Source organism: Seriola dumerili, unplaced genomic scaffold, assembly GCF_002260705.1.
Source record: "Seriola dumerili isolate Sdu_G_001 unplaced genomic scaffold, Sdu_1.0 BDQW01000216.1, whole genome shotgun sequence".
NCBI lineage: Eukaryota > Metazoa > Chordata > Actinopteri > Carangiformes > Carangidae > Seriola > Seriola dumerili.
In genome coordinates this window covers 2,450,969-2,478,927 of record NW_019174471.1, presented here as the reverse complement: position 1 = coordinate 2,478,927, position 27,959 = coordinate 2,450,969, and the positions used below count along the sequence as shown (strand labels likewise).

At 39.3% G+C, this 27,959-nt stretch overlaps 1 protein-coding gene across 1 annotated transcript; it reads left to right on the top strand.

Annotated features, from left to right (window-relative positions):
• Positions 1-440: 440 nt before the first annotated feature.
• Positions 441-26,192, top strand: wac (WW domain containing adaptor with coiled-coil). Its single transcript, XM_022754119.1, has 13 exons — positions 441-645; positions 841-871; positions 1,729-1,921; positions 11,787-11,878; positions 12,581-12,696; positions 12,826-12,935; positions 18,060-18,314; positions 20,617-20,739; positions 21,327-21,475; positions 22,043-22,167; positions 23,908-24,103; positions 24,238-24,365; positions 24,461-26,192. Exons 1-13 carry the CDS (start codon positions 605-607, stop codon positions 24,528-24,530), a joined length of 1,629 nt encoding a protein of 542 aa, XP_022609840.1. The 5' UTR covers positions 441-604; the 3' UTR covers positions 24,531-26,192.
• Positions 26,193-27,959: the final 1,767 nt, after the last annotated feature.

Here is a 27,959-nt window from a genome sequence, read left to right as displayed (position 1 = left end):
GTGGGTTGCAGTCAAGGTTGCCAGGTCTGTACACTACCCACATTTTGTCAAACGTATTTGATGTATATTTCCTAAATATGCATATATATATGCATTTCTTCGACTTATTAAAGGCAAAATCATAATCCTGACACCTAAGACTGACACTAGAGGATCTGGACACTGTATTTCTCATTTTTTGTGTTACAGACTTAGTGCCTATTTAGCAAATTTGCTACTTTTATAATAAAAGTAATAAGGCCTTAAAAACAAGCAACAAATATCTCATGTTGTTGTTGTTGTTAGTAATACGAATTGTTTAAACTTTTCTCAGTTACCACAAACTTTATGAAGGCTTTCCCATACTGGTGAATATCTAATATCTGGCAACCCGGCGCGCAGCTCCACTGCTACGTTTTCTCGGCAGATAGAGACGCTGCTGTGTGTGTCTGTGTGGGAGATGGACTGAGTGAGGGCGCTCTTCCGACCAGTGCCGCCGATAGCATTGAAATATCCATAAGCTAGGTTGAAATAATTGACGATTTCGGGTCGCTGAATCAACAAGAAAATATAGTACCCTTATCAGTCTTTCACATCCCACTCCAAACACACTAACACGGCATTGATGGTAATGTATGCAAGGAAACAACCGAGACTCGGCGATGGGTAAACATCTTTTTTAACGTTACTTATTCAGATTTTCCTTTTCCTCGTAGCTACGCTTTGACAATCCGCCATTTTTACTGAAACCAAAATAAGTGTCTGGAAACTTGTACGTTAAGCTGTTGCAACACTTTCAGCTATTTCTTAACATTGACATTTTAAGTCTCTTATTCACTGTTGTTTTCTTTATATTTGCAGGTGCGACCGAAGAGATTCTCAGCCCTATCAGGTACTTGTTAGCTAACCGTAGCCTGCTAGCTTGCTAGCAGCAAATAAGATTAAAATGGACACTCTAGTTCAGGCTTCTGGAGAGCACAACAGGCCCCAGTCAGTGCGGAAAATAACGCGAAAAGTAAATGGTTTTGTTTGAAATTGCCGTCTGAGAGCTGTAAATATTTCCTAACGTAAGTATTGTCAGGTTAAGAAAACATAGACTAATCGTGTTCGTCGAATTCACCGGTTTTGGAAAAGGTACAGGCGAGTTTTATTGCAGCTGAGAGCTAATGATAGCCTGTTACTGTTAGCTTGCTTGCTAGTCAGTCCGATTAGGGCCTGACCGCAGTCTGTCATTTTAAGGATATAGCTAGCTAAGCTCTCAAAACATCAAAGTAGTCGAAATACATACCACAAACAAATGTATTGACTTAAAGTTCAAATACTGATAATTGACAGTAAAGTTGGGTAATACTGTTATGTCTGATAAAACGTCCTGTTTACGTCGTCATTATCAGAAATTATAAATGTGTTAGTAGTCATAGATACATTGTTGTCAAGTGAGGGGCTACTAAGCAGCCATACTAGTATAGTTATAAGTGTTATTTAGCAAGGTACTATAGAATTGACAGGTAAATGTTCTGCTCACGAATCACATTAGTTGGATGAATGGTGATTAGCTCTGCTAATATCTGAAATATTAACACTGTGATGTATATGTACTTTAATAGTATAGTTATTTGAAAAGCCAAACTAGAGGGTGAAACTGGTTTTAGAGACGTCCTGATGATGAAAGAATAACATCATGGTTCCCACAAGATACTAGATTCTAGTGAAGTGTTTTTTTTTTTATTATTTATTATGTGTCTACAGACTCTCAAATACTCGTCCAAGAGCCATCCAGGAGGGGACCACCGACATGAAAAGATGCGAGACTCCTCAGATGTCACTCCTCCCTGCAAAATGCTCAGGAGGTCTGACAGCCCTGAAAACAAACACATCGACAGCACAGGGCACAGCAGAGCAAAGGCTGTCCACACACACCGCGCCAGAGACAGGGATGGAGGTGAGACATCGTGGTTATTTAGAATAACAGGGGTTTAGCTCAAAAACAAATAACTTACTTTCATGGCTACAGATGATGCTATCATGTAAGAAACAGGAGGTGTTGTTTTTTCCTACCTGTGTATTAGTTTTACAGCTAAGAGCTTCAACGCTGAATCTTTGCAACTGTGTAATTAATTTTTTTATACCCTCAGACATAAGTGCATCCTGTTTTATGCTTATTTATGCAACAAAGTTGTAGGTATTTCAGCTTTTGTGGTTTTGGATCAAACAAGCCCCCAACTAAAATAGATGCACAGATGAAATGATTAATTTGATCAAGATGCAGTATATGGTAACCAGTTGAGTAAACCACAGCTGTCAGCAGCAGGTCATTTTGGATTCTGTAATAATAATCGCGAACTTTGATGTTTTGTGTATGTATTGAAATTCTACTGCAGTGGCATGAAAAGGAACACTACACACAAGCATTCAGATGTTTAAGGAAATGTCTTGTGAGGAGGGGTTAAGTGTCTTTTATGCCTTGTATAGGTTAAGATCTGAATTTGCTCAGTAGCTGGCCAATTTCTCTGACAGTATATGAGAAGTAAATTTATTTTTTAGGTTTGAAAAAGTGGATTTCAGTCACTTCATCACTGTAAACTCAGGGGTGATGGTTTCAAATCTTTTTTTTACAGTTTAAATTTTCTCATGTTTTTCACTCCAAGATAACAAATAAAGCGAGAGTATTTCTAAAACATAGGATGCATTGGCAGTCAAGCAGTCTGATTCATGCTTGTGACATGATTATGGGTAGTGAGCAAGCATTACTGTGATGTGGGGCATAACTGTAGTTTTGGTAGAGAGCAGTATGTTGGGTTGCTACAATTGATTTGGCAAACAATATTTTGTTTAGTGTATTTTTTTCAGTGTTGCATCCATGAAACATTTTGAGGGCTAATGTTGAACTGCAAAAGTTACTGCTCTGTGTGCAACGTGTCTGTCTCTTGGCAAGAGAATACAAAACATCTGAGGCTATACTTTCAGAGAGGCCCGTGGGGTTGGTTGCTTTGTAGATCAAGAGTTGAAAATAGGACCCTGAGGAACACAGATTAAATTATTGGAATATATTTTTTTTTAGATATTTGAGATTGACATTGTATGATTGGTTTTGTGTGATACAAATCAATTTCAAATAAGGCGCTTTTATTATGTCAGCAGAGCAGTCTTTTGCTGTTATGTGCATCGCATAAAGGGGAGACTGTAGCAGAGTACCCTTAAACTGAGTGGGGTTTTTTGTTTTTGTTTTTTTTTTTGGTTTAGGCAGCATCACTTACTACTACTTGATGTGTCATTACATTACAGGTCAGGTGGTTATTATAGTAAAGTTGAGGCTCGGTAAAATGAAATGTAGGTAGTAATGTAAAAAGTTAAAAAAAAAAAAAAAAAAAAAAAAAAAAAGTAGCAAAGTGATCCTTTTACAGAAGCTTCACACATAATGACCATCATCGATGGTGTAAACTATGATGATGAAATAATAACACATGGCAAAACACACATGGACCACATTGGACGATTCTGCCTTTTTTTGTTTTTTAAATTGACAAAATGTCTAGTATTATTTAACAAAATTAATCTGAAGAAATATTTACCATTATCTCCCAAAATTTATAGTCTAATTTCCAAGTTGAGCTGAGTCACAAATGTGAAAACAGATGAGTCTGAGATCAGTATTAGCATCCCTATTTGCAATTTGTTAACCTTGTTAATGTAAATAGGTGTTAGATTTGAAGTGAGAATGAGCTGTTTTGTTAAATTTAAGCTTTACTAATCATGTGTTTACGTGACCAGTAGATCATATGACTGCCAGTAATGTGAAAGGTGTTGCTTGTAGTGATGTACCTGCAGAGAATGATCTCTCTCTGTGTAATCTCCCACATCTCTACGAGGTGTTTGCATCTTCAGCTCATTGTTTTGGTTTTCTGGCCCACAGCTTTACTGTTGTGGTTGACTCACCGCTGTCATCAGTCCTGTTTCCAGCCGCAGCAGGCAGCTGTTCTCACCAACCAAGCTCTGGTAGACTCAGTGTGCACTTATTGTCCATCACCAAACAACAGACAGCAACTAGCTAGTGAACATAGTGAAGCATTTAGCAGCTATATCTCAGGAATTGGTAAAGACTCTAACAGCAAAAGGAGAGTGAATATTGAACTTATATTCTTCAATTGGCAGCTCCCCTCAAAACTCCAAAGGAATGTTAGCATCTGATAGATGTATAAAACGCCAATTGTCTGCCAACACTTTAGTCCTGTTAACTTATATAAAGCTGATATAAGTTAAAGTATAATGATCTACTTTTCCAATAAATCTTACAGATTGTGTCATCAAAAATGTTATATTCAGATTTTTCATTTTAAAAGTTCAATCAATGCTAACCAGCCTATTGTTAACTGTTAAACAGCTAGCCAGCTAACCGCAGCTGGCGACAGCAGACCCTGTTCTGCTCTCCAGCCTTGGTGAGCTTGTTGTAGTGGCAAATGTGACAGTTCTTCACTTGAGCAGAACAAGAACCACCATCATCAGCTGCAGTCCAAGACACTGGAGTTGAAGTCCGTTTGCAGGAAGAGAGAGACAGGCAGGGAAACCAGAAGTGGGACGAGAATGAATACTCCATATGAACTAAGCAAAAAGTCTGTTTGGTTGTAAACAGCAGCATTGTAGGCAAAGAATAGTGGCAGCGGAAAAAAATCCAAAAGAAGCGTCAGAGCAAAGCAAAGGAAAGATACAAATCACAAATTCCAGTTGTGACTTTCACAATAAAATCAGAGTGAACACAAGATGCAGATCATGATTCAGACTGTGGATTGCAATTCTACCCAAAAAGGTCGTCATATGATCTCTTTGCCTGATCACCCATCCCTATAACCTCTAGTATGGGGAGCAAAGTACCTCAATAAATAATGCGTTGTGCAAAGTAAGTAAGCACCACCAGATACATTTAATCAGCATTTTATGTATTTGGGCATTTTATGTATACGGGCTGTAAACATCATGAGCTGCCACTCAAAAAAGTTTTCTTTTTGCAAGTTACTTGCAGATGTTGACTGCTAAACCTTATTAGATTTGATGAGAAGATTTAGATTTAGTTATTCAAGAGGGCTTGGGTCCTGTTGGTTTGATAAAATGCTACCGAACAACAGCTGTCACGACCAAGCTGGGAGTCATAGGCCAGAGAGAAGCTAAGGAGGAGGCTTGCTTACGAGGAGCTTCAGCATGGTGCTGCACAAGGTGGCAATGCTCAGCAGATGTAAACAATCATGCAGGTTAGAGAGAGTGATTTTCCTGTTTTTCAGAATGGTTGTTGTTGCTCTGCTCTGAGTCCTGTTTGAAACCTTACAGCATTGTCTCTGTAAAGTGAGTCTTTGCATTTTTAAAGATATGTGAGAAACGTCACTCTAAAGTGCAGCGTGACAGGCATCACATCATTTGGCATGTGACATTTGACAGCCATAGCACATACTAGACAAGCCATACATCGTACACTATCTGCATTGTGCAGATCCAATGAGTAAATGTGAATAAATTACTCTTATACTTTCCACGGTAGTTGAGATGTATTTGTGGAGAAGAGGAAAGTGCCGTATTCTCAGAGAATGCCAACAGTGTACAGGCTTATATGGAAAACAGTGTGTTCTGCCCTTTAGATCCCTGTTTTCTGTTATTCTGTTACTATTCAAAAACAAACTTTCTCTTTAAAGCAAAACTGCCATCTTTGTAGATGAGGATCAGTAATGTAATCATGTGTTCCTAAAGGTGCACTATGCATTCTTGCATGGTTTCAGCACGATTTTATTTTTGTCTCAAATCATAGGCATCTCCCCTTGATCCACTAGCTGCCTGCCCCCTGAATACACTGTCAAAAAGCGCGGTCTCTGGAGACAACGCAGGCGTCATAAACGGCAAACAAACACTAGGGGCTGTGCCCCAAAACATAACAAACCACGTTCCAGCCAATCACCGACAAGATGGTTTGGGGAGGGGTGGGGGTTAGTGCGCGTGCACATATTGGGGTGGCGGCAGAGGCAGAGTTGATAGAGTAGCGTGAGTATCTGAGAGTAGATAGCTGGACGGCACTGTGAACTAGGTCTAACAACTCAACGATATATTTTCGGAAATGGCCGAGGCACAGACACGACCAAAGAAAAGACATTCGGATGAACATATGGCGAGGAGGAGAGAATTGGAGAAGGAACGAACGAAGACCCGGATCTATATTGGGGAGAACTCCGCCGGCAGAAGGGCTTCCGGTCCAATGCAAACATGGGGGGGAGGGGCGAGCTTGCTCTGTTTTGTTTGGTATTTACTTCGAACATCAACAGAAGTGACGTCATGCAGGAATGCATAGTGCACCTTTAATGATTTTGCTGCAGCTGTGAGGACATTAAATGGTGACATAGTGTCATAGAGGACTGTGAAAGGGTGATAGAGTTGTATGAATTTATTTGCAATTAGTCTCGTCTGGTTGACAGTGTGAGATGTAGAGTTGAATTCCTGCTGCAACAGCGGGGCCAACCCTATAATTGTGAATGTCAGTGACTGACTGAGTGGTCATAGCTTGATGCTAAATGCCATCTGACTGAGTTTGAGTTTCCCCATTGGCCGTTGCTCTTTCAAAATGAATTGGTGTAAACTGTTTCTATTAGGGTGTTTACAGCCTGCAGTTTTGGCCACCTCGGCACATTTGCCACTAGTTTTAGAGACTTTCAAATAAGCTTTAGGAACAAATCTAGTGACTCTCTGGACAAACTTTGGCTCCTTCAAAGAGGGTTGCCAGTACTGCCCTCTGTGTGTCTATACTGTTCAGCAAGTGGCAGAGAGGCGGAGCAGCTGTTTCATATCCAGACAGAGGCTGTGTGCTGTGTGAGAGACAAAATAAGAAAAATATGCTGCCGGTTCTCACTTTCACTCTGAGAGATATAGCCAAAATCACAGTACAGTGTTTGTCTTTAACTTATCTGTATAGTGATTTTTGTCAGATGATATTGCAGTTATAAAATCAGGATTTCGGCAGGAGAGCAGCAGCTTGGAAGTTAACGAGCAGCGTTTCAGTCAACAGACAACAGAAACCAAAAAAAAATGTAAATAAGAACAGCTTTATTGAAAATTCAGCTGTATTCAAATATTGTATGTGAGAGCACAGAGAGGAGGAGAGGAGCAAACAGATAAAGGGCTGAAACTGGCTTACACTAAGCAGGATGCAGATTCAACACGATGTCAGTTGTTTACAACAGTATCACAACTGTTTTCAATTACGTCCTCAATTTTGCACATTGACCATACCATACTATACAGCGTCCCAAGCTTATTTTTCAGAGGCTAACTCCTTTCTTATTGAATGCTTCATCTGTCTTTGAACTTTTAGTATTGGAAAAGAACAATATAGAAAGCATTTAGTTAGCATACTTAGCAGTTTTAGCTGGCACTGACTGAAGCTTTCGCTGCATGAACTTAACCACTAGCAGATTATATCAACTGTAGGTAATCTAAGTGCTGTAATAGCTAAAATGAAACTTTTGGCTGCTGTCTGGTTAATACGCTTTCTGCAAGTGTCTGCACTCAGCCAAAGATTAGCTGTTGGCTCGACTTGACACTACTTGGCTTTTCTGGTTTTCCATCGGGCAAAAGTTGTGGATAGTACCTGGTACCTGTTTTTTTTTTTTGGTATCACCTCCAATGAAGTTCCAAGTGACCTGAGGTGGTACCAGAAGGTGATGTGAAAACACTGTAGAGTGCTGATTGGTCAGAGAAAAACGTATCAACATTACGAGAGGTTGGATGTTCAGACCAAACCCACCATTTTTAAGCAGCTAATCAACTGTACACTGCTCACTGTAGCCTGTTACATTTCTGTTATTGTGTTCTTAGTTATAGTATGGTAACCACCAAAACCACGCAGTGGTGAATTACGGAGGTGCAGATGTTTCTCTGTTTGGTACCCTTCGATAACCTCCATTGTTCATGTGTGTGTCACATTGAAGATGACTGCACGATAGCTTTGTGCGTCGTCGCTATAGTAACGATGCCATATTGGGGGGGGTGCTATCTGCAGTACTTGGAACCAAAAGCAAGTAGAGGCAAGTCAGTACCATGCAGTGGAAAATTAGTAGTGTTCTTCTTTCCAGAGATGACTTAGCTAATCACATTGCATCAATTTCTGAATAATCTTTCCGTAGAATAATCACGGTAGAAATGCCAGACGGTTAGTGTTACCATTTACATCTTTATTATCACTATAACCGTGGCCGATTCCCATGATAAATTACTGTGATTAATTTCACTCACGTTAGCTTCTATAAGGCTTCAACTAGCAACAGTCTCTCAGACACATGCTCAGCGAGCAACATGGGTTTGTTATGTGTCAGTCAAAACATGGCATAAGGCAACGACATTTTTCAGTTTCTGAAAACTTTTTACACCAAAGTTAGCGGGTATGAGCAGGTTTTTTTAAAAGCGAGTTACCCTTAAAAAAGGCGATTGACTCCTTTTACACTGTCAGACGAGTTTACCTCTCTGTTCGGAGCAATGTCACATGACCACAGAGCACACACACACTCAGACGAAGGAGAGAAACAGTGAGCTTTAGCCGCTGAGCCTCCGTGTGAGACTCTCCGGTCAGTGATTATGTGTTTTTATAAAGGGCTGCAGCTCACTGTCATCCCAGAACACAGTGTAGCTGCTGTTGTCTAGTTTAACAGCACCTTGCTGGACAGGTGACAGGTGTGTCAACAGTGTCTCTGAAAGATGGTATAGCACGGGAAAAAAATTAATCTGCTATTCCTTTGTTTACAGAGTGCGTATGCAGCAGGCAAACCCAGTGTAGTGTGATGGACATGTTATTGTTTTAATGAACAATAAATAAAACATTTTCAGCGCATTTTAATAATACCGTAAAATTATTGATTACTGTGATCATTTTGGTCACTATAATCATGATATGAAATTTCTATACCGTTTCATGTCTTTAAGTGGATGAAATTTGAACAGCTTCTCTTTGAACAAATTTCAGACTGTACAAAAGTTCAAATGCAATTTGTCACCAACAGCAGAACCTCAGAGGTGTGGTATACCTGCTAAATGCTGCTGAAATCAAGCATTTCTTTGCCCCAATGTTGGTCTTTGTGTGTTGACACACACTGACATCATTCATTGAAACTCGAAGCTACTGTTTTTTTATGCATGTACATTGGTTCACATAGGCTACCCAGTTATCTTGATCAAAATCAAGTACTTTACTACGTCATGAAAGTGACTTTGAAAACAATTTTCATTACTTGAAAGATAAAGGATTCATGCATATGTCAGATCCTGCAGGTGACATGTGGGGGGTCTGTTTATGTGCCACCCTGACATACCTCATGCTGGGAACATGAATGTAACACAAGGCCTTGGTGGAAAATGGGTAATGCATAGAACATTTCGTACCTAATGTGATCTGTTAGAGTGGTTGAAAGTAATAAAGGTAAATAGGATGAAAAGAGGCAAGATGAATCAAGGTGTTAGTCTAAAAAATATCCAGTACACCAACACTCTGAGCAAGAACATTTTCATATTCCTCTCCTAAACCTCTCTCACTTTTTTCTGAGGTTTGCTTATACAAGTGGGATTCACCGAACTCTGATAACTGGACAAATTTGTAAATCGCTTGTTTCAGCCTGATGAATCAGCCTGTTCATTAGGAGGTACACAATTGTGAGATTTGATATTTAACATTTAACAGAGTCAACGCCCCTAAAATCGCCTTCAAAGGCAACCTGTTCTGCTCCAATTGTGGGCAGTTTCATTCACAAAAAGCTAACCAATTCTAAGTACGAGTAAATTGGTGAATGCCACAAATTTTCTTAAATCGCTCATATGTGCAACATAAGAACAAATCTGTATGAGTGGTTCATACATGAGGCCCATTGACTTCCATAGTTTGGAAACTTACCTCAAAGAAACACTGTTTGGGGCTGTAATGACTCCTGTATGCACAGAAGCTAAGTTTCTATAGGTCCCTTTTGGGAACAGTATGCTGTCCCAGACATGGTTTGGATGAGAACAAGTAATGGAAGTGACACAATCATTTTCTTTTTCGCCAGTTTAATTTTTGTGTTTTAATTTCATCGCAAAATTAACATAGTGTTTTTCTCCAAATTAGATACCATTTAGATTTTATCTCTTGTGTATTGTTTTTAATTGCTCAGCTGCAGGTCAGTCAGAGTAAAATGCTCAGTTAAGTGCCATGAATTACAAGCAGAAGTGTTTATTTTGCAATGCTGAACATGCCACAGATTGTAACAGATACTGTATGTTTTGGGTTTGCTATTTCTGTATTGGGCCACAGAAGTTGTTAAGTCTAGGTCAGTCGTGCTCAGTGCATCTGTCCTCTCCTTCTGCTGTACATGAGAAAACCTTTCATTCAAGTGTATATTCCCTGTTATGGTTTCCCTCACTGCCATATAATTATATTCCTGAAGCAATTCAGAAAATGTTACAAATGTCAAAATATCTGACAGAGCTTTCATTTAAAGCTTCTGATAATAGTTGGGCAGAGCTTAGAGGATAGGTTGAGTAAAAGCAGGTTCAGTCCTGTGTGGTGGCAGTGTTATTTTCACTTTTATTGCTAGTTCAGGGACAGGTTTTTAAACATAGGATGCTTTGTTAGGCAAACAGGTGTAGCAACAATATAAATTAAAGCTGTTGCATAAATGAATAGGGTATGACCTGTATATTATCATGTAGTTTTAGCAAAGTTATACAAAAAATCTTAGTGAAATCAACTTTGATCAATCAATTGTTACTGTCACATCAAGACATTCGGTGAAATTCCTGTAAAACCTGTAGCATTGTCGTACTGGAAAAATTAACTGGGATTACATCGTTGCTTTGTTGTCTTCACACACTTAACCATCAGGAATATTTGTTACAGAGCATATGACTGAATCAGGTGGCTCGTTAACTACCAGCAGCTCAGAGAATATAGTATGTATGGTATGTATGTACAAACCATGGATGCATAGTATAAACTTAAAGCAACACAACTTCATACATACCCATACATACCAGCCCCTCTTCAACACCAAATAATGAATTTTCACTTCTAAGTCAAAGACTTTGTTTACATCCGATCTGTTGTAGGCGACATGCAGTGATAACAACTCTTCTGATAACAGAACAGATATAAACCTTTCCAACAAACAGAAAATACAGTATGTTGCCATGAATGAAGTGAGTTAAGCTGTGAGCTTCAACTTGAGCTCTGTTGTTTGTTTTTTGTTTTTTAGCCCATGTTTTACATTTTTGAAAATTCAGTATAGTGAATTAGCTATTTTAAGTTTATGTACCACTGGATATACTGACAACTATCACTGGATTAGTTACTGAGGAGCTTTTCTATGATTTCCAATCTGATTTAAGGACGTTTATTTGCAATGGTGTTTAATGTTTGTGTTCAGGTTTGACTGAATCATGGCTCAGATTTTTGTCTGATGTGAGTTTCAGATGTTTTTGGTACAAAATGTAAGTTTTGGATATTGATATTTAAAGACTTGTTAAATGATCTAATTTCTCTGATTTGTTTTAGAGATCAGTTTGAGTGTTTTGATACGATTTATGAACAAATGTAACCAGTAATATAAGAAATGAGAAGCTCTCAGCTCCTTTTATAGCTTTCAGTAAAAAAGGTTGGAGACCCCTGGTTTAAATATTAAAGGAATTCAGTAATTTCAGGCTGATGAGTGTGCTTTTGTTCTCCACCACGCTTTTATATCCATGAATATGGCATTTTATAGTTGCTGTCTGTTGTTGTTACTGACAGTGTCTTTCCCTGTTCTTGTGTGTCGTTACAGGGACCAGTTATTCCCCACAAGAAAACTCTCACAACCACAGCTCCCTTCATAGCTCCAACTCACATTCTAATCCCAGCAAGACCTCAGACACAGTAAGTGTTGCCTCTGCCTGAGCACAGAGGCAGATGATGCACTGAACATAGTTTTTCCATCACAGTTTATAATACATAGTTAATTTTGTACAGTACAGTCTTGATTGTTTCTTGGCAGCTACTGCTGTTCAGTAGTTTCACAGTTGTTGCATCTTCTTGACGTAAAGATCAAAAGCGTTAAGATACACCACTGCTTAGATAACAATGATAACATCATGGAAAAAAATTTTATATTGTCAGAGCAAAATTAGGCAAGTGGATTACATTTCTTACATCGTTCTCTTTTCATTTTCTCTCTGTTTAATTAAAATGTTATGTTATTAACATAAATTAAAAGACCATTCCATCAAAAGTGTTTTTGGTTGCTTTATTACATGCTTGTGCCAAAAATGCCAGTTGAATTATTTTTTTCTTCACTTTACATGTTCACTCTGTCAGTTTATTAGGAACACCTAGCTAAAACTGATGTAGTCTAATACAAAAGTCTGACAGTAAATCCTTCATGTTCCTGAAATAAAAAATAAAGATTCCCTCAAAGATAAAAAGAACCAGCTAAAGCTGTCTGCTTTCAACCCCATGCCTCTTTTGTACATTTCAGGTTACATTACAAGCGCTTGCATCAGACCCTCTAAACACACATGCACACAATTGCTGTCTGTCTGGTTAGCCTCATAAAACCAAAATATTGGCTCCTTTTTTCAGCCTTACGAACCTGGTGACGACTGGTCAGAGCACATCAGCTCATCCGGGAAAAAATACTATTACAACTGCAGGACAGAGGTGTCCCAGTGGGAGAAGCCCAAAGAGTGGCTGGAGAGGTAGCTATAAATCCTTCTACACAAACCACTTGATTATGCACACTATATTTTATTTGAACCGATGTCAGATAAACATGGGTTACATGGCTAATATCTGCTTGCATGCATACTTGTATCTGTGTTTGACAGAGAACAGAGGCAAAAAGAGGCAACAAAGACTACAGTTGTCAACAGTTTCCCCAAAGACAGGGACTACAGAAGGGAGGCTATGCAAGCTTCGGCAGCCCCTACTGGTTCTAGTAAGTCATACACTATTCAAACACATTTTCTCCTCGCCAGTTTGCAGTGACTGATCTTAATGAATCACACATTGTTTGTTTACATTTCTGTAAATTTTCTTTGTTGGCTGATCCGACATATGAAGTATGAGCGTTCTCCATCTTTGTTTCCATCTCCCTCAAATCTGCCTCTAAGCCCTTCAGCTTAAGCATTGTTGTGATTGGTTAGTCAATGATGACTATTGTTGAGCTGACCTTTGGCTGATGAATGCTAAGGAACTGCTTACCAAAAGACTGAGACTACAAATGGCTGAACCATGCATGCTGCTGTGGCTTTAAACAATGTACTGTGGCTGTGCGCTAAAACTAATCTGGTGACCCAACTGACTGGACCATGTTGGACCAAATCCATTACAGTCTTAAAGTCAGGCCAAGTAGTGTTTACTGTCGAGAGATGAAATGATAGTGAGAGGGTGAATTATTCTAATCAGTTGTCTGTTGTTCTCATTAGCATAATTTTAAACATAATTTTTACGTGTGTGTGATTAGGGCTGTCAACGAATGTTCTAAATTTGATTATATAATCGAATTTTAAAGAAAAACTGACTTCAGATTGTGAAAATTAATATTTGATTATGGAAAAAAAAAAAAGCAGCACTACCGCGGCTGTCTGCCTCATGACTTTTGCGTGGGTCTGGACCTGCACTGAATGCACTGCATGACAGACAATGAAATGTAGGTCAAGCTGAAACGAGCAAATAATTCAACAACTGTGTGGTAATGATTGAATCTTAACTTGGCCACAGAAGGAGTGGTTTGCCATCTAAAAAGACCCATTTGAAAATAGTTTGGATTTTGTTCAGTCGACGGCAAAATTGTGGAACCTTGAGATAAAGTTGTATGCAAATTATATAAGCTACAGTAAGCGTAGCCTACCATTCTAGCACTACAGCAATGTGGGCGCACATCTCAAATATGCACCCAAATGGCACCTGTACAAGGAGGTCTGTCTCTTGTTGTATTGGTTTGCCATTGTCTTATGGACATCATGCGCAAACATAGATATTCAAATGGTTCATACCTATGTTTTGTTCTGTTTCTACGGACTGGTTTCAACTTAGACAGCGCTACTGTGACTACAGGAGAGACTAAAACTGTCTGGAAATAGTGAGCCAACAGTGAGAATTGTATTATAATTTAGTCTATTAGATTTCATTGCAGAGCCACAGGTCACTTGAAATTTTCCTCGCAGTTGTAATTAACTCACCTCCGTCCAGCTCTCTCTCTCTGTAGAATTGTTGGCCATGGATCATCATCCACCATTTCATCCAAATTTAGCCTTTCTCCTCTGTTCCTCTGCTTTTTGAAATAACATCAATAATTATCATTAGGCAAACGGTTTGTAATGGACATCCATTTCTGTTTTAGTACCTTGTACAGTGGATTCATAGTGACACAATTCTGATTGTAGTCTCAGTGTTGTGTTGTCCTGTGTATTTACTCAGTCAGTCAGTATGTGCTGCTATCTGGCTGTCAACATAATGGAAAAAATGTGTGTATCCTGGTGAAAATAGCTGTTATCTGTAAGGTGCTCTTTGCATGTTTCTACAGTCTTATGGTGTGTTTCCGTCTGTAGTTGTTCTGACACACTCAGCAGTCAGCATTGTATCACACTCGTTGCCTAAAATTAAAGGTTTCCTCAGGTACAATCTTCTGTCGTTTTCAGCTTCTTCAGTCACATTTTTCATTTGGAATGATCATTTTTGCGTTTAATTTCCACAAAAAAAAATCTAAAAATGATGATGATTTTTTATCATATCACCACAGTGCTTAATTTGTTGAATATGGTGACACATTTTACCTTTTTATAATAATAAAAAAAAAAAAAAAAAATCCAGCTCCTGCGATTTAGATATTGCACTTAGCCATATTCAGTATGGTAATATTTTGATTAATTGTCCTAATTATAGACAAGAGCCGGAGCTCCACAATAGTGTACCAATCGACCTGAGGAACTTCTTACAAGTATTCATTCAGTTTAGTTAGACTCTTAGTTGGTTGTCGGTCCTTAAATGTTTTCATTTTTAGTACATCAGGGCTGGACGCTTACTTCTTTTAGGAGCGCATAAAGAACTTATTTCACAACAAAAAGCATAGAAAAAGAAAAAATTCAGCCCAAGCAGCCTCTTAGTTGATAAAACAACAACAATGACGTGGTCACTGCACTGAACCAATGTTGTTCATTGATGAAGTCACGTGACCCACTTGTCTGTGCAGTCCCACTGTGAACTGCTGGCTGAGCTCAAAGCAGGTCAGGCGACCTGCTTACAAAAGCAGCATCCTTCTGCATAAGTCAGTGAAAATTTGCATGTGGAAGTGAAATATTCATTCAGTGACACTGGGGTTGGAAACATATACAGGTTCACTAAGCTCTGATGTTGGTAATCATTAACACAGCAGAGTAGAAAACATTCAGCTACAGTTTCTCATTTAGCCGATGCTGAGCGCCAGTTTCGGTGGTTAAAATAACAAACAGCGGCTGCGGTACGTCACATCAGCTGTCACTAATTAATGTTAATTCTGTCAATAACTTGATGACAGCCCTAAATTAAACTTGGCTGTTGTTGGTTTGTGTGCTCTCTGCACACCACTGTCAGTATTTGTCAAAGATGGTTTGTGAGTGGAGAAGCTCCACTCTGTAACACCATTGTAAAACCATAAATGAACTGTGTTTCTTAAGTTCCAACAGAGTGAGACATCTTCTTTCTAGTGCAGGGGTCTGCAACCTCTCCTATTAAGAGTAATTTTTGGCTCCTCTCCCACAAATAAAAATCATCTGAAACCACAAAACCTATTCGACCCTTAAAATCAAGATAACACAGCGTTAAAGTTTTATATATAGTTATACTATATATAAAAGAATTTTATTGCGTTTATGAAATGATAGAACTACAAAAAAAACTGTTGACATTTTATTGCTGTTTTTACCTGTTATAACAAAGTAAAACACCAAACTCTTATGAATACGAGAAAAAAAACATTGGCATGTGTATGCCTACTTTTAAATAAAACACAGAACTATGCAGGCCTATTTGAGTACTTCTCTTATTTGTGAAGGATTAAATTCAGAATTAAGAGGGAAGGAAGAGAAATTAAACTCTATTTTCCTCCGAGAGTTTTCTTTTTTCACATTTATCAATGGGTTAGTTTACCGCGGGTCCAAAACTCAAGATTAGCCACCTCTTGGCAGCAGGAAGAGGCGGCGGCTATTTTGTAGACTATATGAATAATATCTCTAAATAAAAGTCCATATTTTAAATTAAGTAATTTATTTACACCCAAATCTTAGATAAGACGATACATTTGGTAATGATTGCAACGCTGTTGGGTTTGTGTATGCTTTGAGACATATTTTGAGTTCTGGTATTGGGCTGGCTTTCCGATCCCTCCTTTATAAGGAAAAATACATTATTTCATACATTTTCATTGTTCTCGTAAAGTTCTTTATGTGCTTCTAAATTTTTTAACTTGTGAGCTCAAATGCTCCTTGGGGAAAACAGTGTAGAGCCCTGACACTGCGTACCCAATCACCTAGAAACGAATGATAGTGGAAGGGATCACTCACCTCCAGCACACACCTTTTCCTGCTAGGTAGTTTTTACTGTCAGCTAAAATTCCATTAGAAGAACAATAATAAGTAAATGATGGATAGTGTTTGATTTTGTGTGTGGCTACAACTTTTGATCCTCTTTTGATCAGTGATCCCAGAGTAATACTTCTTTCACAGTGATTTGCTGGACAATGCTGAATTGCGTGTCAGTAAATAACAGGGTCATCAGAGAAGTAGAACTAGGCTCAAATTTTGCCAGACAACTCTTCCTGTTGTCTTGTGAAAGATTTTCCTTTGAAGATGCTTCTTGCTCAGTCAAGTATTCTGAAATTTTGGATGTATTTTGAATTAGATATGCCACAAAGAATGAACAAGGAGACTATATCCTTTAGCACAAACAACGCTGCTGGCCTGGCTCCTTTCAAATGAGAGGGCTGCGTTTTTTTTTCACGCAGGGCTTCTGGTTGTCTGAACTAGAACCCAACCGATTTATCGGTTGGCCAATTTTATCGGATGATATTGGCCTATCACAGATATATTGGTATTGACGCATATATTCCCCGATGTGCGCTGGTATGAATACTTTTATTTAGAAGCAATAGTGCAGTGGAAATGCATTTCATGTATATTTGATCTTTTGTTTTCATTCAAGTTAAATATATATATATATATATATATATACACAGTATCTCACAAAAGTGAGTACACCCCTCACATTTTATTATATCTTTTCATGGGACAACACTATAGAAATGAAACTTTGATATAACTTAAAGTAGTGAGTGTACAGCTTGTATAGCAGTATAGATTTACTGTCCTCTCAAAATAACTCAACACACAGCCATTAATGTCTAAACAGCTGGCAACACAAGTGAGTACACCTCACAGTGAACATGTCCAAATTGTGCCCAAACTGTTGCTACTGGAATCCTCTTCCACTCCTCCATGATGACATCACGGAGCTGGTGGATGTTAGACACCTTGCGCTCCTCTACCTTCCGCTTGAGGATGCCCCACAGGTGCTCAATTGGGTTTAGGTCTAGGCAAAAATGTGAGGGGTGTACTCACTTTTGTGAGATACTGTACATACATACATATTTGTTCTTATGTTTTTTATTTATAGTTATTTTATTTAATTCCCAGTGAAATTTACAGTTTCAGTGCACTTATGTCATTTTCTACAATAAAGTATATTGTTAAACTGTAAAATATCATGTTTTCATTACATATCTTTTTATAAGTGTTTTCATATATCGATATATTCATATATATTTTCATATATCGATATAGTAATTTTCTTACTCCCTAGTATCTGTATTGGCCCCAAAAATCCAATATTGGTCAGGCTCTAGTCTGAACATGGCCTGAGGGTGTGATTGCAGTCCAAAATGGAACTGATGTTTGCATGAGACTGTTAGTCGTTTTTATTATACCACGTTTAATGAATATACAATATTATCAAAAAGGACCTACATTGATTTGTGAGACTGCCTCTGCCTCCTGAAATGACATCGTCCTTTCTGCTGACTTCACAGAGTCAGCCCAGGTGGAGAAGCCATCAGCGACCCTTGCCACCCAGTCCCAGTCATCATCCTCGGGCTCAGGGAGCTTGAACCCATCATCAGGGCCCCCTGGATCGTCAGCGTCCACGGTGCCTGTGTCTCCAGTTCTGCAATCTCCCGCCCCTCCGCTACTCCAAGACCCCACCCTGCTTCGCCAGCTTCTCCCAGCACTTCAGACTGCCCTGCAGCTCAACAATGCCAGTGTGGACATGGCAAAAATCAACGAAGGTAAGAAAAACGCAGTTCTAAGATGCTTATGATTCATATATACATTCAACCAGTGTCAACATTCAGACTGCTGCAGTGGTAACATTTGATGAGCAGTAGTTATAGGGAGATGGTTTGAAATTATATGCTGCACTGCTGTCAGCTATTTGTCTGACTGCTCAGGCTTTGACATGACATGTTAATCTGTCCTGCTGGTCTGAGCACAGTATTGAATCATATCTATCTCTGTGCTGTGTGTATTGCTGTCAGAATGTGTGGATGAAGAATCCCTCATGGCTGGGACTTGTTTGTACAGCAGATCATCTCGCCATGTCTCAAGGCAAAAATGTTAATAGCTGTTCAAACTGTCACAATGGCAGGTGGGATGGAAAGCTGGCTCCAACAGAGTGGCAACACAGTAATTGTGATTATGTGGATATAAATGCAAACTGCTGTTGCTGTTGGGGGGCCTGCAGACTCATCTCACTTAAGTTTGCAGGCATGAGAAATAGTCAGACAGGCTACTTCCACACTACTATGTTTTTGTTTTAAAACACATTCCTCTTGCCATCCACACAACGCCGGAGTTTTTGAGCTCCGAAAACAAAGAGTTTTGGAAACGCTGCTGGACCCGTTTTCAGTTTGAAAACTCCAGGGTTATGGTGTTGTTTGGAAAGGTTAAAATGGAGACCTTTGGAAACGATGACGTAAACACCCGCGGCCCCTCCCTTATTTGGTCTTATGAGCCTCAATTACCAGTGGTGAATGCAACATGAATAACAAATTACAAGCATTACTGACCTTGTTTTTGTTCTAGCAGCTGTTGTGCAGTTCAATTCTTCCTTTTAACACTACTGCTGTCTTTGCTGTTCCTCGTTGGTAGTATTTTGTGTGACTAATCAACTGGAGAGTAGAAAATCTACTTCCTGTGCCCAGTGTTCATGAATGGTCTCATGTTATGTGCGTTTTCAGGTGTGTTAGTCTGGACGGGGATTGTTTCTGATTAGGGCTGGGACGATTATCCGGCGTAATCGACGTTGTCGATTATAAAAATTATTTGACGTGGAATTTTAGTGTTGACGCGTCGTGTAAAACCACACAGGGTAAATGTTCATAGAACAAAACCGGAACTTTCTAATGGGACCGTTTTTGGTTTACCTGGATACAAGCGCAGTGCAAGGGCTGGGACAACGCGGTGACGTAATTAAAGTCATTGACTACGTGAATGATTTGCGTCTGTGTAATCTATCATGGCGGCGTCTACCAGCAGTACGACGGAGCGTGTGGAGCAACACGCGGCAAAAAAGGCTCGCACATGGTCCTCCAAAGTTTGGGAATACTTTAATCTTGACACCAACAATGCGGTAGTCTGCAGACTCTGCAAAGTGCATCTTCATTTGTGTGTGTGTGTGTTGGACGGGGCAAATTGTTATATTAAATGACTAACTGGAAAATAATTGCAATAAAATTACTGTTAGGTTAATAAAAAAAAATAATCATTAGATTAGTCGAACAATCGAAAAAATAATCGCTAGATTAATCGTTTAAAGAATAATCGTTTGGGACAGCCCTATTTCTGATACAGAGCTAAAATGGTTGTCTGGACAGACATTGTTTCCATTTTAAAACGAAAACGTAGTAGTGTGGACGTAGCCACAGACGGCTCATCCAGCTGATTTGTCTAGCAGGTGTTTATGTACACGGTCAGCGCTCTGCTGTTATGTACGCCCATAATAATTAAGCAACTGTACATCATAATAACAGCTCTCTGAGTCTTGGTGGAAAGCTAGTGTTATTTGCAGTTTTTTGTGGGGGCAGACACACAGCACGTTGTCATGCGCAGCAGGCTGTCATGCGCACCCTGAATGACAGGCACACAGAGGGCCAGTAAAGAGACTGACTGGGCCGGTAAAAACTTGAAGGACATTTTGATGATTCACCAGGATTTGTCCCAGTTTGCACGATGGCCAGTCCAACTCCAGAGCCTATTGTTGTACCTGGGTGGTGTATATCAATATATTGATCTAATGTTATGTAGTTAAATCTTACCTTTCTCTCTCTTCTCTTTCTTTTCTCATCTTTCTCTCCCTCTCATCACGGTCAGGTGTTGCCACGTTCTGCTTCCTCAGTGGCAACATGTTAATTTTGTTTCACCATCGTCTGTCCAAGCTAAATGACGTCTTCTACTGGGCACATTTAAATAGGTCACATTTCTGATTTGGACAAATTCACTGTGATGCAGTACAGAAACCATTCTAGTAGCAGAAATTAGTACAGTATGTCAGTGCTCAGGGTAACGGTGTGTCTGTTTGCTATTCTGTAGTTCTCACAGCTGCTGTCACACAAGCTTCATTACAGTCGATGCTCCATAAGATCCTCACTGCTGGACCATCGGCTTTCAATATCACTACTATCCTCTCTCAAGCTGCTCAACTCTCCAACCAAGGTAAGTGAAGCCCGCGCAGAAACATCATTCACAACTGTGTGGAGATAAAGTCAGTTAGGTGTGTTGTATAACTTTGGCTGACGAGCAGAGTTGAACTTATGGGTTTCCTGTATGTTTCCTGTGAGTTAAACACTTCTGATTAAGTTGATATCAGATATAAGAAAGTCTGTTTCCTGACAATTACAGTTTAAGATTTCACTGGTATTTATTCATGCAGTTCTGTAAGTATTTGAACACCCATTTCATTTATTTTTTGTTCTGCTCAAGAAACATTGATCAGCCAAGTGTCCAATTACATTTGAACCACAAAGTTTTGGGTGCTATGTGTTAAAAGAGCTACATCTCTCACTCATTTCTTTCTTTCTGTACTGATGTAAACCTGCTCAAATTAAAGCTGAAACATGGTTCTTTAATGTAGTCTCCATTATTTTATTTCAATATATGTGCTTCAGCTCAGAGCCTGTGGAACAGAAAGCGTGATTGTCCAAATACTTACGGCCTGGACTGGAGAGTGGTGTTTCCTGCTGGATATCGAATTTAGTGGATTGTATCGATATCTGTCTTTTTGTTGGTGTGTCCCCCAACAGCTCAGCAATCGAACCAGTCACCAATGTCATTAACATCAGACGCCTCATCGCCCAGGTCCTATGTTTCTCCGAGGATCAGCACACCACAGACCAATGCTGGTCCTCTAAAGCCCCTCCTCAGCACGCAGCCTGTCATATCACAGACAAAAGTAAGACAACAATCAACAGTGTCCTCAGTAACAGCATAGAGATAGTTGCAACAAGTAGTAACATTTTCCTCTCGGAAAATAACTGTCACCAACAACAACTCAACGCTGAAATGGACAACATTACTTTGCTAGTATTGTACATGCTGAAAGAAGGTAATGAAGCAGGAAGTAAAAGTTCTCTTGTGTCACACTGAAAAAAAGTGACTGAGATTTCACTCATGCTTTTCACTGAAGCCTAGTGTGTATGGCTGGAGTCTAAAGTCTCAGCATATACAAGAAAAGAAAATTAAATTATGCAAATTTATTGCAAATGGAATCAGATACATCCTTTTTTATTAACAACAGTGTTGTATTGTGGAACATATTGAATAATGTGGTGTCCTAACCAGACATTTTGAATGGAAACGGAGATCTGTATAAACAGATTTCTTAACTGATGCTTGTTGATGATTAATGGAACAGGCTCTGATGAAAAGCTGGACAAACTATTCTTTTTAATATCTGTAATCTGTATCTTGTGTCTTGATGACATGTTTTGATGAAGTTTTTCTAACTTGCTGCATTCAGGTGAGCACGCCAGCAATGAAGCAGGCATCTCATCCCCAGCCCACATCCCAACAAACCCTCTCCAGCGATAAGCAGCACAGTCATGATGCCACCACGGCCTCCCCACGCACTCTGCAGCGCCAAGGGTAGGTACAGCCACAGCCACCACCTGCTCAAGTTAACAATAATAAGTACAATGAGCAGTGAAATAAGAGACAGCTGTGGGTAATATTTGCTGACAGGACATTTGAGGACAGGTCCTGAGATATCATGGAATATGTCTACTGTTTATGATATATAGATAATTATTGTTGTAATTTAATGGTAAAGCTTTATCTGTTTGGTCCCCCCCCCCCCCCCATAAACATCTATGTGCATTGATGGGGTTTTCTGCATCAGCACTACATCGGCACCATCTGCTGGTCATTAATGGAACAACAGGTGTTTCCCTTCATTCATGGAAGTCATGCATTTGTTTGCGGAACAATTTCCTAAAGGGAGACTATTTATAAGTGTGTGAGCTTGATAAGAGATGTTTATTTAAATTAAGTGAGTGTGGATATATTAACTGATTTTCTTTGTGCATTTGGTGGATGCAGACATACATTCACATAAATATTAAATCACATATGGCAAAGTTCTTGAGTGTTGCTGATTCACTGAAGATCCACACTCTACTTATTAGCTCACAAGTGTCATAACTAAGGATGCAACTAATAAATATTTTCATCATTGATTCATTGGCTAATTATTTTCTCAATTCACTGATTAGTTTTTTTTTAATCTATAAAACAGAAATTAAAATTCATAAATCCCAGAATCCAAAGTGTCTTAAAATCTTTAAATTTTACTTTACTTAAACTTTTTTTTTTATCAACAATCAAAAACACAAAGATGTTCAGTGTCCTATAATCTTAGATTAGGAAAATTAATTGACAAGTCATTGTCGCTGTAGACACAACTGACTCCTGATGTTTTAAAACATCGTCTCACTCAGACTTACTGGGTTTCCAGCCACAAGCATTTGGCTGTTATTCACGTTCACTGATGCTACATCCAAACTAGTACCTTTTTAGTTTTAAAGTACATTTCTTCTGCTACGTGTGCTCCTGGCGTCTGCATGACTGAGTTTTCGAGACTGTAAAACAGAGACTTTTGGAAACTCTGCTGGAACTGTGTGTTTTAGTCTGGACGGGCAAAAATAGACCTTTGGAAACAATAATGTAGACACCCACAGTCGCTCTCTGATTGGGTCTTATCAGCCTCAACTACCATTGGTGAATCCGGCATAGATAACGAATTACAAGTGTTACTGACCTTGTTGTCTTTGTTCTAGCAGCTGTTGTGTCGTTAAATTCTGCATTTTAATGCAACAACATTCTTTGCTGTTCCTCATTCATAGTATTTTCTGCAACTAATCAACTGCAGAGTAAACAATCTGCTTCCTCTTTACACCGGCTCGCACATGCCCAGTGTTTATGAATGATCTTGTGATGCTTTTCAGGTGTGATTGTTTGGATGGAGTTGATTTCTGATATGGATGTAAAATGCTCGTCTGTATGGAGATCGTTTTTGTTTTAAAACGTATTAGTGTAGCTGTAGCCTAACACCAAGTTGTCCATCTGACACCTGTCCATTTTCACCATGTCCACCTTTTTAACCAGTGTTGCTGTCTACATCAGCTGCATAACGGCTCACATTTTATACACCTAACTGCAACCCAAAGTGTCTTTTGGCCGTCAAATCTATTTCGACTCTATTTGGTTATCAGCTTCTTAACATTTCCTCTGAGAACAAGTTGATTAGTCCTGTTTGTGTAGGGAAAGCAGTTTTAGAAAGCTCAGGTCTGGAGGATAACATTCTTCTTCTTCGTCTGTTGATTGCAGCAGTCAGAGGAGTCCCTCCCCGGGTCCCAACCATGTCGGTTCTAGCAGCAGCAATGCATCCAACTCTGCCTCCGCTCCCCCCACTGCCTCAGCAGCCCGGCCCTCCTGCTCCTTCACCCCCACTCTTGCTGCTCACTTCAATGAGAATCTTATCAAACATGTGCAGGGTTGGCCTGCGGAACATGCAGAGAAACAGGTTTGTACCACCTACATGTTACCTGCACTGACATGATTGAACTGGAAATATAATAGTTTTTGTGCTGGTTCTGGTTCGTCATAGCAACAAGTATTAAAGCTCAATTTTGTGTGTGACAAAAACTGATCTTAAAGGCATCAAGACTACGTGAAGAGGCTCACACCATGGGGAGCATCTGCATGTCTGAGAACTGCACCGAGCTGAAAAACCTCCGGTCTTTGGTCAGAGTCTGTGAAATACAAGCGACATTGCGTGAGCAGAGGTGAGAACACAGTTTTAGTGTTAAGACCTGCACCTGTTGACGTGTGGAGTAAACCTCAACACAACTAATTGTCGTCGTCTCCATCTCTCCCACAGGATACTGTTTCTGAGACAGCAAATCAAAGAACTTGAAAAGTTGAAGAATCAGAATTCTTTCATGGTCTGAGAACTTCTGGTTTGCGAGTTGAAGCGAGCGTCGGGGGGGGGGAAAGGGGGGAAAAGACCCATTGCACATAGTTGGAAGCTGGAGGGAGAGCAGTTGTTCAGTTCCTCTTGAGCCCAGTCTTAACACACACACACAGGAGCGGCAGTCGGTTTGCCTTTGGACCGTTGGGCTGGGAGAACCAAGAGGGAAAACATGAAGAGCTGTTGTGGGAGAAGGGGGAGGGCGGGGTGATTTACAAGTTTTGTAAAAAACCCTCAACGGAAAAAAAATGTAGATTTCTTGTAGATGTTATTATCTATGTTGTAAATATGTTTTGTAGATTGAAGCCATGGAAAGCCATGCCTATCAAAGCTTTTGACATCCAAACTAATCAACGCCTAGGCGGCTACATTCATTAGCTAGCCTTTCCTTCATGTTAACTCGTCTGCAGACTTAAAGCTTCATTTTGTCAGTTCATAGATCATTGAACCATTGAGCACGTGTGGCCTGCATGTAAACGGAGGAGGATGTTTGAAGCCATTTATTTACACAGAAGCCTAGCATAAAGCATAACACACTGGTGTCAAAGTAGTTCTTTCCCTCAAATCTTGGTTAAAGTGATGACTGTCTAGATTCTCTCCCTGTGCCCTCTCTGGGCGAACTGTAACATGTACTCAGGCGTGGTAAACACCCCCCCTCCGCAGGTCTGTCATGTCCGCTCACAGTGGTTCAGTGATCTATTTGCAGCTTCTGGTGGCCCTGCGTTTCCCAGTCTGAAAAAAACAGTGCCTGGTGGTGTGGTGGAGTGAGTGATTTAAAAAAACAAAAAAACAAACAAAACAAAACAAAAAAATTAGAGATGTGATGGCGTGCTGCTTTGGACCATTCCCACTACCCTCCCCTGGCCTCAGCCCTGCCCTGTCCTGCTGCACCCTCTCCTGAGACACCAACACTTCACACCTTCCTCCTCGGTTCTTTTTTTTTTTTTTTTTTGTTCCTCTTTGTCCCTCTCTGACTTTTTAAGCTGAGGTGGTTCCACTGGTTCATTCCTTTGTACAGTCGCTAACATAACAATGAAGTTTTAAGAAGAGGACGCAGAATAAAAAGGTTTTATTTATAAGAGTTGTAGTGATGGAACGGTAAATCACTATGATATCCATGCATTGCATTTTCATTTGCACCAAGTTCAGGAGGGGGATCACAGGAGGTTAGAGGCAGATGTGATGTGGATCACCTCTTCAGTCAGCGCAGGGCAACAAGAGGTCACAAGGTCAAATGTGAAATGTATGTATTGTAATAAACATATTAAACTGAAGTGAGCACTGGTTATTTTATTGGAATATTAGGTTTGGTTCATACGCTAGTGCCTTGTTGAAAGTCTTAAGCCTCATTCACGTCTTCTTTTATCTGGTTTGACCAACAACAGTAAGATCTTCAACAAGCATGTCGTGCACAGGGTTGTTTTTCAAGCACGTCCCATCCCTCTCTTACTTGTTTGTCCCCCACTGATGAAGAGCAGGGTCCTATGCTGCAAAGGCCTGTTTTTTTCCACCATACTATCTATTGAGTCTATAACTGAGCTGCACCACACATTCAGTAAAGGTGACCACATCATTGCTTTGTATATTGTTTCCTGAAGTATATTGACAAATGAAATAAAATATGCCTCTCCAGGGCCATGTTGTTCTTGGGTTTTAGCTTCAGTTTGTCTCGTCTTGAGTTCAAATAGACATGTTCTGAATGGGTTCAAGCTGGGACAGGTTCAGTCAATCAGACTTTATTTGTATCGCACTTTTCATACAATGTAACACAAAGTGCTTTACATAATACAAGCAAAAAGAAACCCACTAAAAACTGGGAAGCAAAGATATAGAGTGATGAGGATAAAATACTAAAACATGTACAGATGTACTGAGGTGAGTAAAACCATAAATGAAAGCTATATATTATTATAGATATTAAAAATAAAATTGAAGCCAAAATAGTAGAGATAAAATAATAAAATGCCTAAAAGAGGAGATGTTTGGAAGAGAATAAAACTACAAACAAAAGTAGGGTATTAAAAGGGGAACAGCTTTTAAAAATATTATTTAGCAGTGTTTTTTATGGGAGGGAGATCTGGCAGTTCAGTCTAGTTTCAGTATAGATGACAAAGCTGAGTGATTTCTAATGCTTTAATAATCAAAAACAAAACAAATTGCATGTTCTCTCTCTGCTGCCCCCTGATGGTGGCTTTATGACTCGCCCTGAAGACTTGGAGCTCTGACCTCTGTAATGTTATCAGATCAAAGATAACTTGTTCACCTTCCTCCTGTGTCCCGCTCTAGTTCAATTTGTAAAGCAACTTCTTTCTCCTTCCTCAGAAAGACATTTTGGTCATTTTGGTCTTAGGAATTTTAAATTTTAGAAATGTAGATAATGTGCTGTCAAGGTCCAATCTAATCATAAAAAAATCATCCACCACAACAATCACTTTATTTTACACCTGTTTAGGATTAGTTTATGGTTTTGAATGTACAATACTCTTCATGCATTTAGCCAAACTTGCGATGTTTTTATCTTTAAACACATAATCACGTGCTTAGTCCTCAGAGTACACTCCCTTCATATTAGCATAAATCATAGAATCAATCCAATCTATATTCTGATTTTCTAATTACTTCAACTTAAATTTAGGTGTGGCAACAAACTGTGGCAGATGCAGAAAAAAGCAAACTGATGCAGTCAAGTACAACCACAATCATAATTTTGTAATTCACCATCACTGTGAGAGCAGTGATGCCTCAGCAGAGTCAGACTTCAGCCTAAAATATCTATATTTATAACAATACAAGACATTTATTTAATAGAAATAAAATTGAAAATATCAATTCAAAATCTGACTTCTGCATATTGTGCACTGCTTCTCTCAATGCTAAATGTCGGTTGCTAAGTCTGTTTTGAGAACTTTGAGAAGTGACTACTGAATGAATTAAAATCGCAACAGTGATTAAAATGTATTTATGATCTAATTGGACGTTGATGTTTTCATTTTGTGTGTGATGTGAGATTTCCAGGGAAAACAGAATATTATAGCATCAAAAGCTGCAGTAGGTATATCAGGGTCATGTTCCAGGTTGGTAGTACCATCTATTTTCAACCTACAGGGGGCGGTAGCGCCTTTATGTTTTCTCCTTGTTATGTATGGAAGTTGCAAAAAGCTGCTATGTGAACATAGTACTCATTTCATTTTGAAAATATGCTTTTCCCAAGACATTTTTTCTCAAGATACCTACACCTATGAGATTTTACCTAAAAAATATGTATGATTTTGACATACTTACCCAGTCCACTCTGTCTGTGTCTGTCGATTTATTGGTTAATACAGTTTTTTAAACAGGTATATACCAGTTCACACTTTCCAATCAAGGCAAAGCTTATTTATGGTAATGAAGTACAAGACACTGTATA